The sequence below is a fragment of the Lynx canadensis genome, chromosome A2 (genome assembly GCF_007474595.2).
Source record: "Lynx canadensis isolate LIC74 chromosome A2, mLynCan4.pri.v2, whole genome shotgun sequence".
Lineage (NCBI taxonomy): Eukaryota > Metazoa > Chordata > Mammalia > Carnivora > Felidae > Lynx > Lynx canadensis.
Window position 1 is genome coordinate 50,569,762 of NC_044304.2, and position 14,343 is coordinate 50,584,104.

General features: G+C 45.0%; 1 protein-coding gene across 1 annotated transcript in view; it reads right to left on the reverse strand.

Moving 5' to 3' along the window:
- Positions 1-14,343, reverse strand: part of SRGAP3 (SLIT-ROBO Rho GTPase activating protein 3) — a 259,104-nt gene that overhangs the window by 99,449 nt on the left and 145,312 nt on the right. The window contains 1 exon segment of the mRNA XM_032592349.1: positions 11,299-11,461. Within this exon segment, the coding sequence (XP_032448240.1) occupies positions 11,299-11,461 (163 nt within the window).

Genomic DNA, 14,343 nt, shown 5'->3' on the forward strand with positions numbered 1-14,343 from the left:
AGGAGTTTCTAGATCTCTACTAGTAACACTAAGTATTATTATTAATAACGCTTGCTATCATTGTTAATTATAATGCCCAGTACTATTACTACTAATACTACTTGTCAGTATAGATAATGACAACAACACTGTTAGTGAACAATACTAGCTATTGTTCATGAATCTCTCAGCATGTGCCAGGCCCAGTGATGCCTGCTTTACAGATAATCACTCACTTAAGCCTAATATCAGCCCTTTCTTTATGGGAGGCACTATCATTAACCTTACTTTAAAGACTGGGACATAGGAGCTCAGGGAGGGTGAGTAATATGCCCAAGACCATAGAGCTGGCAGATGGGATGCTCTCAAACATTCCACTCTACTGCCCCCACTGGGAGAATTAGCATTCTATGTGCCTTAAGAATTTTTTTCCCCAAGCATTCCCAAATAATTATAAAACATGGATACTCCTCTGCCTTTAGTATGAAGAGCATAGTGACATTTACAAGGCTCTGCTTTAGATCATCATAAATATCAGATAACACACAGTGCCCAGGGCCACTCTGCAGAATCTCCCGTTATCTGTGGCCAAGTCCCTGCCCTCCCCCTGGCCTCCAGGTCAAGGCAGAAGGAGATGCGGTGGAATGCTGACCTGAGTCTCTCTGGAAACAGAACATATTCAGTAGTCTTTCTGGACTACATCCCTGATGCCGACCTACATTTTTTGTTTCTTTTTTTTTTTGCCACGAATCTCTTACAGATAAGGAGAGAAAAATTTGTAGTGAGGGAAGGGGAGCATGACAAAGCTATCTTTCTGAAAAACCAGTATCTATGAAAACCTGAAGCCACTGAGTTTTGAGCTGTTTTTTTTTCCCCTCTCTAGATGATCTTCGAGGTGAATACAAATGTTGTCAGGCTTATTTGTTAGATTCAAAATATTATTAATCACGTATTACTGCTGCATCACTGATCCGAGACATCACTTTACCCTCCTTGTCATTTTATCATCTGATCTTTTTTTTCATCTGCATTGTTGTGAACAGGATGTAATACAGACTGCTTTGGCGTTTCAAAAATGTCTGTAGCCAGGGCACTCGGGTGGCTCAGTCAGTTAAGCGACCGACTTCGGCTCAGGTCATGATCTCGCAGCTCATGGGTTCGAGCCCCGTGTTGGGTTCTGTGCTGACAGCTCAGAGCCTGGAGCCTGCTTCAGATTCTGCGTCCCCCTTTCTCTCTGTACCACCCCCCTCAAAAATAAATAAACATTAAAAAATTTTTTAAAATGTCTGTAGCCAGCTACCCAGCACCTTTCTACCCATTTGCCCATCCACCCGTCTATATGTCCACCCATCCACCCACCCATGTACTCGTGAACCTACCCACCCGTCTACTCATCCATCCATCCTTTCCTTCCTTTCTATTCCCATAGCACCCTCCCTGACCCAGGCTCCTACCATCCCTTCACCACTAATCTGCGTATTAGTGTGTATGTGTAATAACATGTAACTGCTCTCCCTGAGTCCAGCATCTCTCTTTCAAAGCCATCAAATATATCAAATCAATCATCCTTAAAGTTGACTCTGGTTACGTCATCGCCATTCAAGAACCGTCAGTGATTCTCCAATGTCTAGAAAATAAATCCCAACTTATTCTGACATCCAAGGGCTTCTTCAATCTGTCTCCAACTGGCCTTTCTCCCCCCACCTTTATTTCAGTTCTCCAATATTTCAAACATACAGAAGGGTAGAGAAAACGATAACAAACACTCATGAACATGCCACCCAAATTAGATTTTTCTGTTTTCGCTCCAAAACTACTCTTAGAAAGCAAAATGTTCCAGATACCACTGAAGCGTCCTTTGTCCCCTTTCTTCCTCCCTCCTTCCTCAACTGCTACTCTGCAGCTAGTGTGCCTTCCACAGCCCACCTTTGCATACCTTTAGGTCACACAGGTTTCTAATACTATAAACAATATGAACTAGGGGCACCTGGGTGGCTCAGTCGGTGAAGCATCTGACTTCGGCTCAGGTCATGATCTCATGGTTCACGGGTTTGAGCCCCACATCAGACTCTGTGCTGAGAGTGTGGAGCCTGCTCGGGATTCTCTCTCTCCCTTTCTCTCCACCCCCCCCCAACTCATGAGCACACGCGCGTGCTCTCTCTAAATAAATAAATAAATAAAAACTCAAAAACAAACAACATGAACTATTAATTTGTTTTAAATTGTTTAAAAATATCACAGCTCAGCTTGCTTTTTTCACCCAATGTTGCATTTTCCAGTTTTATCTACATTGTTACATACACATCTAGTTCCGTCATCTTAAGGATTGTATGCTATTCCATTGAATGACTATAGATAGTTTATTTAGCCATCCCCTTCATGATGGACAGTTAAGTGTTTTTGTTTCTTTACTATAAACACTATTGCAGCAAACACCCTATTACAAGGTTTGTGTGTGTGTGTGATATACTAGAATATTTTTAGATTATACTCAGACGTGGAATTGCTGGGTCACAGGGTGTATACCTCTTTCTTCACTGTTGCTACATTAAGTCCAGTTGTTCCCCAAAGGGGCTGGACCAATTTACAGGTCATGAGAGCTCCCTGTTGCCCCACATTATTGTCAGCACTTAGGACTGTCCTACCAATCTAAATGGGAGTCAAACTGTGTCTCATTTGGTTTTCTCTTTACTTATTTGTTGTTGCAGGAAGATTTTTTTTTTATTCGAACATAATGGAATTTGTCAATATTTTTCTTTAGAGTTTGTGCTTTTCTTATGTTTCCTTTAGGCAAAAGAAACCTTCTTTTTTATGTTTCTTTTCCTATCCTCAGGGTTTTAAATATAACCTCCTACATTTTCTTCTATAGTTTTAAAGTATTGCTTTTTACCTCTAGTGCTTTAATCTACCTAGAATATATTGTTGTGAATGAAGGTAGAGGTCTCATTTTTCCATATAAAAAAATATGTGTGTGTGTATGTGTAAAATCATTTCCCAAAAATAACCCCCAAAATGACAACCAGTGGAATCTACCGACCAATCTGTAATGCAACACTGTCATGTACTGTGCTCTCATTTGCAAAAAGTCCTGTTCTGTCCCATTAGTCAGCTTACCTAGCACTGCTCTAGAACTGCCTGTTTTACTGACTATCACTTTAGAGGAGCTCTCGATATCTAATAAGGCCAATGCTTCAACAAAAATTTAAAAATATAACCCACAGACCTTATTTTCTTATCAACTGTGATAAAGTTATAAGTTAAAAGCAAGCATAAAGCTTTAAAAAAAAAAACCTTTGAAACTAAAGTAAACACAATTCTGAATAATTCATGGGTCAAAGAAGAAATTGCCATGGAAATTATGAAATATTAATCTCTGAATGACAATGAAAGCATCACTTATTGAAACTTTTAGGATGCAGCTAATTTGTAGCATTAATGGCATTAATCTTCAATCATTCTTATTTTTTAATGGACCTGGCTGACACACAGAAATATGATTAATTTCTGCAACCAGCCATCTTGCTGAATTCTCTTCAACAGGAAGTAAGATATTTGCTGTTGGCTTTTGGTAAATGCCCTTTATCAGGCTAAAGAAGTTTTCTGCTTATTCCTGTTTGCTAAGAGTTTTTGTCTTAAATGGTGAAAATTTAGAAACATGCCTTTTAAAAGTCAAGAATACCACTTCTCTCCCATATCCCTCCATACTGTACGAGATGAAGGTCCTAGCCAATATAATAAGGCAAGAAAAAGAAATAAGAGGTTATAAAAGAAGAGACAAGGCCACCATGATTTAGAACTAATCAGTGAGTGGCTTTCTGAGCATATTTTTTCTTGTTTCTGACACTTTGTTTAATCTGTATGCCCTGAATAAAATATTCCTTCATCCCATCTCCAAAATTAAGTCTCACTGTGTTCTTTCTCAAAGCCCCAATAACCATCCTAATAAAGTTAATATTTATTGATTACTTACTGTGTACCAGGTAGTGGTTTTATATAATCTTTCTTTAATCCTTACAACAACGCCATGAAGGAGGTTATTATTAGCTTCATCTTGAAAATGAACTCACATGGTCAGAAAGTGGCAAAATAGGGACTGAGCCAGGGAATCTGTTCACAGCCCTAACCACTGCACTGGACTGCAACACTGACCTATCAGCTCGTGATACAGGACCCAGACATTTCTGTCCACCAGCCTTTGCTTTGGTCTGGAATCCCATGTCTGACTTTTCTCAAATCTCTGCATATCTGTATGGTGACGTGCCACCCAGGTCACTTTCAGTCCCTTTTAATCCCCCAGCTGTGTGGAGGGCTGCTGGCAGACAGGAACTACCTCGGCTAAAGAGCAGTTAGCCAAGACCTAGGTCTGCCTAAGACCATGCCCCCTTCTGGGAGCACCAAAAAGGTAAAGGTCCATCCTCCTTGCCCCTACTCAGGAGAACTCAGAAGGGCCAGCCCAGCTTCCGAGCTCCCCCAAGGAGTCAACTGAGGCTTTAGCTGTGACTGCACCACAGCCCAACTTCTCCATTCACTGACTCCTGTTTTCCCTCCTTTCCTTCTGCAGGTGGAAACCCCAAGAACATTTGCTAATATACCCCTGCGTTGTAATCACTCTCAATCATCTTCCTGGGGAACCCAAACTGGGATAAATCCTAATCTTTCAGAACTCACTTCAAAAGCTGCATCCCCAACATAAAACCTTCCCTGAGCCCCAACCCCAGCCCAGATTAGAAGTCCTCCTCCCTCTGAACCAATATCCCTCTCTGCTACATTTGAATCACAGCCACACACCTGTCTTTGCTTCCATTCTACAGTGTGATCTCCCTGAAAGAGGGCACTGTGTCTGACTCATCTATCTTCTTCACCACCTAACACCAAACATGGGCTCCAGTCACACACATCTGGAGTCCAATTCCAGCTCACCTTCATCAGCATCAGTTCCCTCATCCATAAAATGGGATGATGACAGCATCTTGCTCTTAGGATTTAAGAATTAAGTATCTATGGAGTGCTTAGCCCAGAGCCCAGCACACAGTAAGCACTCACTGTTTGCTTTCTATGATTATTGTTTGCCTACTGTCATGATAGCACTAATAAATGTTTATTGAGGGGGTTGAATGCCTGATGGTGACCAGCTCAGCAGGCTGTACTAGCAGAGTGAGTGTTCACGACTTCATCTCCGTGGGAGCCGGTGGAGATTGGCTGAGGGTTTCTCGTTCCCTTGGCACTTTGCCCACTTGCTCTGTCTCCATGTAGGCCTCCTAGCTAGACCCTCCAGCATGCAAACCCTCACTCTCTCCTGCAACCACGAAATAAAAAATAAACTTGGCTTTGAATCCAAGGCCATTGGTGCTTTTGATCTTGGTTACAAAGCAAGGCAATTATTGGACACAAAAGCCCTGATTTATTTATGAAATGCGACGGACATCTTCGAGGCGGGAACGAAAAAGCTCACTGAAGACCAAGACCTATTGCCACACAGTGAATGGCTGCTTTCAAACACAAGCCCCCCAGATGCCTTCTCTTCTCTGCTGAGAGTCTTTCCTCATTAGTGCTTCCTCCAGAACACCGCAGCTCCCAACAATCAAATTCACTTCACGGCCAGGCAAGTAATTAAATTCTGCAGGCATCGGAGCATAGAATAATGGATGGCTATTGTTAAGGAGGCTGAGACTGAAAACGGAATGAATGGGCTTCAATGCCCAGTCTCAAACATGGTAGGGGCAGGAAGGGAGAGCAGGCAGGATGCAGATGGACCCCCCCCCCCACCACCACCACTGGTGCTCCGCAGGGGTTAGTAGATTCAGTACAGGACCTGGAGTGGAAAAACCTGCATTTGGGGCCAGATGCTGTGCTTACCAGAGGCAGGCCGCAGTTTCCTCACCTGTGAAACGAGGAGGTCAGTTATTCTCCATGTGTGGTCCCCAGACCAGCAGCATCAGCATCGCCAAGGAACTTGTTAGAAATGCAGATTCTCAGGCCTCTCTCCCCCTTACTAAATCAGACATTGTGGCAGTGGGGCCTAGCAATCTGCTTAACAAGACCTCTAGGTGTTTCTGATGCTAGAATTTGTGAATCACTGGTAGATAATGTTTAAAATTGAGGCCGCAAATTCAAATGCATGAAGGAGCCAGGGAGGCAAAATAAAGGAGCCAAGCAGGTATGCTACACTAGACGAGAGCAAGGACCCTGGGGCAGTGGGGAGAGTGTGCCCTGCCTATAGGGGCTACCAGCTACTCAGTCCCAGCCAACTCAACCAAGAATTACCTATGGGGATCTGATATTGACAGGACTTCTTAAAAATGCAAAGTCCTGGTTTTTATGTGAACTCCTACAATTTTCAAATATTGGTTTTATTTTTCTTAACATAATGAGGGCCATGCAGATTATCCTTGAGAACCAAATTCAACTGAAGACTGCCATTTTGCAGCCTCCCTTTTGAGTTACCTTGGACCTCCACTGTGATATACCCATTGTGCTCTTGACTTTCTCCAAACACTGAACTCCCAACGTCCTTTCTCCATTTGGCAGACTCCTATTCATCCTTCAATACCCAACTCAAAGGTCACCCACTGTGAACTCATCCTCAACCGTCTGACCCACTTTCCACCTCTCCACTAAGAAGGTAAAGAACAATCAAACATGAGGTTAAAGAATTGACACACTGAAGAAGGGAACACAGAGGGAAGAACACACCGAAGAAGGGAACACAGAGACATAGAGAAGTTATAAAAGTGTTTCCCCACAGAGGAGGAATAAGGACCTCTCAGAAGAGTTACCCTATTGCTGCTTGAAAAATCACTTAAAGAAAACAGTTATCCCATTAGACCAGAATCTAACTTTTTATTTATTTTAGAGAGAGAGAGGGGCAGGGAGGGGTGGAGAAAGAGAGAGAGAGAATCCCAAGCAGGCTCCATGTTCAGCACAAAGCCTGACATGGGGCTCAATCCCATGACCCTGGAATCATAACCTGAGCCAAAATCAAAAGTCAGATAGATGTTCAACCAACTGAGCCACGCAGATGCCCTGAGCAGAATCTAATAAGATGAAGTTTGAAAAGACCAAATATAAAGAAACCAAGTACAGAATTCAAAAGATAGATTTTAAAAAAAACAGCTGGCATAAAAATACCAGAGATTCAAGCAGGGAGCTCAGAGGGAGCCAACCATGTGAAGAGACTGAGGTCAAAAAGGCAAAAGCCTGCATAAGTTTCGTTATTAGAAAGAATGTGTCTAGACAGCTCTGTTCTACTCTTAGCCCTTCAAACCTTCCTGGAGTATTCTGAATAGATCTGAATGTTAACTTGTGCAGGTCAGAGAAGCCTGGGGCATGACTTAGGTGGGGGGGGAAGCATGAAACCAAATCACAGGGTGAACTGAAGGGACCTGGGGTGTTTACTCAGAGGTGGGAAAGATCTGGCTGGGTGGTCATGATTTCTATCTTCGAGCAACTGACAAGTCTCCACGTGGATTGGTCTATGTGGCCCTCAGGACATGACCAGGATCGTGAGTGTAAACACTGAGATTTTATTTCAACATTGGGGAGAACTTTCTATTGATCGTGGTTGTCCCCAAATGGAATGAGCTATCCTGAGAGGTAATGAATACCATTTCTTAGGGACATCTAGCAGAGGGAGGGCCAGCTCCTGCAGAGAATGATAAAGGGACTAGAAAAGAGGCCTAGTGGACATCTGTTGTTTTATTTCTCCCTTCTTATAAGAGGACTCCAGTTTTTCAGGGGAACCACCCATTCTCTGTTCATGGGTTAGGTGGAGTTGAGTGTGTACGTGGCTTCAGGGGTGGGGATGTTTCCTGAGCCTGATCAGTCAGAGCACTGCCTCTCGCTGGCCACAGGTGCAGCTTCAGGAGCGCTGGTGTGACCCATGTTGAGAAATCAGAGCCTATAAGACTCAATTCTGGGAGAAAGGAGCTCTCACTTTCCATGGGGCTTGATGCAGGGGGGATGTAAGCCTGGAGGGGGGGGCATGTGGTTATCACATGGAGAGAGACTTCCTGTGAAAGAGTCCTTCACCCCACCCCCCCAAAAATTGAGGAAACAGAGAAAACTGGAGCAGAGCTGCAGAGAGATGGGAGTTCTTCTGTGCCCTTGAAGCCCCCATGCCTAAAGCCAGCCTTGCTCTGGAGAGCTGGTAAGTCCCTTTCCTCCTTCAAGTCAGTTGAGTCGGGTTTCTGTTGTTCACAACCATAAAAGCTCTGACCAACATGATGGCTTCTAAGGTCTCAGCCAGTTCCTTTGGCTACACCGGATCCTTATCTCATACTTAAAGCAAGGGCCACCTGTGTGCGTATGTCCACTTGCCCGCAGGAATCCTAGGATGGCTTGTGGAATGGGAAGTGCTGCTTCTAGTCATAAGAACAGACTGCACTGCAAGGGGAAATGGAGAATCATGAGAAGGTAAGTTATTAAGTCAAAGAGCACCCTGAGTCAGCAAGAACCTGGTAGGCAGAGCAGCTGCCCCAAACCCAGGAAGGACAGCTGGCCTGGAAGCTTCTCCCTTCCTGCAGATGCATGAGCAGCTCATGGCTTGGTGGGTGGGGAAGGAACATCCCCTCGAGTGTTAGGACCCAGCTCCAGTCTTCAGGGTCACTAGAGAGCCACCATTTAATGAGCACCTGCTGGATGCCAGGCCTGTGTTGGGCACTTGGCCTACCTCTGCTCTTCAGAGCAGCCCCCTAGAGTGGGCACTGTCACCATCTCCATCTCCTAGGTGAGAAAACTGAGGCTCAGAGATTGGCCCGGGTTCACAAGTCAGTGAGGGGCAGTTCTGAGACAAACTTCAAAAGCCCAGCCATACTGCTTCCTGCCGGTGATGAAAATGGGCCCAAAGTGGACAAGTCTGGGTTCTCTGGCAGTTTTTCAGGCTTTACCCCCTCATTAGTAAGATGGAGTGAATGACGATCCCACTCCCCAGTCTGACCAGAGACGGCCTCACCGTTGCTGGAGGTCTGCAGGATCTATTAGTACATAAGGAGTGCAGCCTCCGTGCCGAGATTATCTATAGCTGATGTGACACAAAGGGACCGCGCTGTGCTAAATCAGCCAGCCAGACTCTTCTCTGGCTCTCTCCTGGCCCACAGGGGCCAGGCCGTTTCCTTTGTTCCACAGGCACAGGCCTGGTAACAAGGCAGCCAGAAGCTCAGCTGTCGACATTTTTTCATTATTTTCTACCCTGTTAACCTCCATCACCAGTGAGGCTGCTGTCAGCCTAAATGAGAACTGAAAAGATTTATCTCACTTGTCCCAGGGCTCAGTCAGGAAAAAGACCCTTCATTTCCTAACGGCTCTGATGACCCTTTCTCTGTGAGTCACTCCCACCCAGGAAAAAGATGTGACACTGGCAGCAGGCGGGGGCTTCTGGCCAGACCGAGTGATCGGAATCAGCTGTTTGGTTTTGCAAAGCACTGTGATTTTTTTTTTTTTTATTGCACTGTATTTACCTTCCTAATTATGTTTGCTCACACAAATATTAAACTTAGACCACGTTTCATAAACACTGCCCCAAGAGGGGACCGGCACATATTGTGTGGTGGGAGGGAATTAGCCTGTGATTACCGTTTTGCTGTAGAAGTTGTCCTCAAAGTGGACAACCCAAATACAGACCACAGAGAGATTATTACATTTCAAATCAACTTGTTCTCCTCCTTGTGCTTCTAGCAATCCCAGGTCACCTAATCCCTAAAATTGGCGCCTAGTAAGATGAGCTCAATAATTTTGGTAATAACAGTCACGTTGGTAGAGTGGTAGCCAGCTTTCCTGAACACTTACCGACCGTGTCTTTCTTCGGACTAACACCCTCTTTTTTAAAGAAATTTTTTAATGTTTACTTTTGAGAGAGAGAGAGAGAGAGAAAGAGAGAGAGAGAGAGAAAGAGAGAGAGAGGGGAAGGGGCAGAGAGAGGGAGACAGAGAATCCGAAGCAGGCTCAGCGTTCTCAGCACAAAGCCCAACACGGGGCTCGAACTCATGAACCATGAGATCATGACCCGTGCCAAAGTCATTTTTGTTTTTTCCTTTTTATTTTTTTTAAAGAGTTAACACTCTCTTAATCGTCCCCAAGGCCCTGTGTGTCTTTTTATCCTCATCTCACAAATGAAGAAACTGAGGCACAGAGTTAAAGTAATAACACCCAAAGACACACAGCTGATAAATGATGGAACCAGGATTGTGAACCTATGAACCCAGAAATTTAAAACCTCTGGACCCAGAGACCACACCCTGGTCAACGCCTCCCTGTCCTTCACATGTACTACTGGGAAATAGTTGACCCTAAAACCATTTGATAGGACACAGAAGATGAGGCTCGCTGAAGCCAAAGGACCAGCCCATTTTACAGAGAGGACACTGAAGTTCACAAAGGTGGGTTCAGTTCTACAAACATTACACACATCATCTACTGTCTGCCAGGCACTGCGCGAGAGGCCTGGGATATAGAGGCCTCAGGGCACATACAAGTGACTGTTCCCTGCACACCTGACTTCTGGGCATTTATACGGGTAAAACCTTTCTGAAAACAACTAAGCACTTTGCTACAAGTCTTAAAAATGAGCAAACTTTTGACCCAAAAATTCCTGTTGCAGAACCCGACCATAAGATAATAGCAGTGACCGTGACGTAAGTATATATACAAAGACACTCACAGCAGTGTTATTTCTAAGAGTAAAATAATGGAAATAAGCTAAGTGTTCAACAATAAAAGATTGGTTAAATAAATGAGGGTAATCTATGAAATTCTATGGAATCATTTAAAAGTGGTACAGAAACATACTTATTGACTTGGGAAAATTTTGCCATACAGTGTTATGTAATTTGTTAGGTGACATAAGAAGACAGTAAAGTCATATATGCAGTCTCATGTCATTTGGGAAATGTATACTGGAAATGTATAGATATGAGAACTTACAAAAACTGTATTTGCATTTATATGTTTAAAGAAATTCCTATGGCACCAAAGTGATTACTGCAGAGTGGTACCATTCCAAGTGATTTTAAATTTGTGTGTGTGTGTGCTCATGTCCATTTCCCCAAATTTCCTACAATGAACATGTAGTATTTGCCAACCATGCAGACATTTTAATTTTTGTGGGGGTGGTTGTGGAAGTGGCTGAGGCCACCAGCCATATCTAGGATTCAGACTCAGAGTCTGGGACACCATGTCCAGCCCTCGGCCCCTTGCACCCTTCAACACACCTCCCCTCCTGGTCCCATCTCCACAAACCATATCCCACCCTGGCACCCTGGCAGTGTTGCCATGGTCAGCCTGGGGCAGAGATATCCGAGCAGGTAGAGTGGCCTGCTTGCCCACCTTTTTGAAGAGTCTGATGACATCCTCGCTGATCTGTGAGAGGCGGACGATGACATTGTTCATGAAGATGTCGTTGAGGGTGGCATGATCTCGACTCTCCCGCCTGGTCTGATGCAGGACCAGATACCAACAGTTCACGGGTGAGAGGAGGTACTGGTCCTTCCTGTGGAAACCAAGGCAGCTCAGGTTGGCCTCACTGGAACTGTCACCCACACAAGTGTTCTGCATTGTTATCCACTATAGCTCTTTTGAACTTCATGAGGCCCTTTCAAGTTCAGTTTCATTGGAACACATTTACAGCTAGTGAAGCGATCCTCCCAAGGTCCCAGAGCAGTGCTGGGGCCAAACCCAGGTCTTTGGGTTCTAAGTCCTATCCCATTCTCCTCTCCCACTGCATGTGGAATTTGCTATGTGCATCACTCCCTTCTGGGCAGAAGCTGCCTTCCATGGGGCTAAGAAATACTCAACCAATTGTGCTTGAAATGCTCCTATTAGTGCTAAAACTATGCAGTGGAAAAACAAAAGTGGACCCTTCCTTGACTCCCCCAGCCCCTTTGTCCTCTTCCAGGGCCAGCTTCTGTGTCTTGGTCTCTTGGAGACACATGTGTTTGTCTCCCAGTGGAGCTGGGGGCTTGTTAGGATTTCAGCTTCTGTATTTGGGAGGATGTCAACCCATCTTCCCAAATGGGATGCTTGAGTAAAGTACATACAAGACAAATAAATCCGCCCCCCCCCCCCACCGTCCCATAACAACTGATAGGTCTTAGCAGACTCCAGCCGGGCATTTTGCTAAAACGGGTTCTCAAAGTGTGGTCCTCAGACCAGCAGCAACATCAACAGAGATCTCGCTAGAAATGCAGGTTCTCAAGCCCCATTCCAGACCTGCTGAATCAGAAATTCTAGAGGTGGCAATCCGGGTTTTAACACACCTTCTATGGGATTCTGATTCAAGCCAAAGTCTGAGAACCAGATATCTACGTACCATAGAGATATGTTTGAAATGGGATATGAGAAATAGGATGTTTCTGAAAAAGGAAATGGGGGAATATCTCTCACTTGTGTACACTTTCCCAAAGGCCCCTGTGTTGGCCTCAGTAAAGGGTGTGAGTGTGTGTCTATACACACACATGTATATGTATATCTGTATATATGTATACACTTATATACATATATGTATGCATATATTTACACGTGTGCACGTGTATATGTATACACATATATGTATATATGCACAGACATGTATATACATATATGTGTGCACATATATATACCCTACTCTCCAAAAAGAAAGAAGTAAGGGTAATTAGAACCGATAATCTCATGTTGCCACATGTGGTGCTGTGCTGTGTTCTTGCCCTCTGGCCCTGATTCTTCCCTTATTCTACTTCCCAGGGTGGGAAGGACATGTTGGAAAAGGCAGGATGTGGGGGAGAAGACCATCTGCATGTGAAGGTGGTGGCCTCTAAGATAGCCCCAGACCTGCATTCTCCCCTCGGGCTCTCAGGGTGGGCCACCCCAGAGGGCTGGCCACGGATATGCTCAGCTGCCCACTACCAGTGATTTTGAGGAAGGGAATTCTGCCGACTCTATGACCACATTATCCTCCCACAGCCAAGGGGATGTGCCGGGGGTGCAGCCCCAACAGCCTTGGGCACCTGCAGCACCCCCACGCCCCAGACCCCACTGCAACGCCTAAGCTTGGGAAGGACAGGTGAGGAGGGGCCTCTTAAAGGAATTTTCTGGCTGTCACCAAATAGGCTAAAACTCTGCCCAGCTAGCACGAATCTAGGAGAAGGGAGTTTGGTTTAGAGGATGGTTACGGTGGAAAATGACTAAAGAAAAAGGAAGATAGGCTGCCATAGGAAAAAAAAAAAATGAACAAATTGCTTCTTTGCTTGTAACCTAGAGAAAAAGCTAGAACACGAAAAAATTCAACCACCCAGCCCAATTCCCTCAGCATTTACTCAGCGTCAGGTCTCATATGGGCTGTGGGTGACCGTGACACAGACATGCCTTGGAGGGGCTCCTTCTCAAGTGGCTGAGGCAGAAGAAAGGATTACAGTGGAAGGTGAGAAAGTGCTATAACAGAGACACACACAGAGCATCAGTTCCACTTGAGAAGTTGGAGAAGGCACCACTCTCCCCCTGTGCTCTCCACATCCCAGGCACACACTCCCCTTTTCCGTTGTGCCAGGTTCCCTCCCACCTGGAGCCTTCATGCATGCTGTTCCCTCCATCTGGAATGCGTGAGCCCCTGCTCTTCTTGTGACTGCCTCCTTCTCTTCCTCTCGGTCTCAGCTTCAATGATACCTCCACAGAGAGTGCACCTGTGATCAAACGCTAAGGCACGGGTTCTCAAACTGTGGTACCTGGACCAGCAGTATTGGGATCAGCTGAGAATTTGTTGAAAGTTCAAGTTCTCAGGGCCATCCCAGGCCACTTACTAAGAAACCCTAGGGGTAGGCCCAGCATCTGTGTTTCAACCAGCCCTCTGGGTATCCTAACACACTCAGGTTTGAGAACATTTGCCTCAAGCAGTTTCCATACCCATCCCTCACCCTACCGTAAGTTCTTCCAGAGGAGAGACTGTTCTGTTCCAGGCACCACATCCAGTGCCCAGGGATGTGCCTGATTCCTAGTAGATGCTATAGAAATTTCCATGAGAAAAGAACACATTTGTGCTGGGTCTTGAAAAATGGGTAGGAGTTTTCCAAACAGAGGAGCAGAGAGAGAGAGAATTGTAGGCAGAGGGCACCATGGATACAAAGATAGAGAAGTGGCTCCATAGAGCCAGAATTTCAAACATGTTAAGAGAGGACTGGTAGGACATGAAGCTGGAGGGGCAGATTAAGGGCTTGATTGTGGGGAGCAACGAATGCCAAGCTAATGAGCTTGGAATTTATCCTCTAGGTCACATGGTTCTCTACCTGGCTATACATTAGAATCACCTGCAGAGCTTTAAGAAAACACTAAGAGCCAGGCCCAATGCAAGACCAACTAAATCAGAATCTCCAGGGGTAAAGCCTTAGTATTGGTATTTTTTTT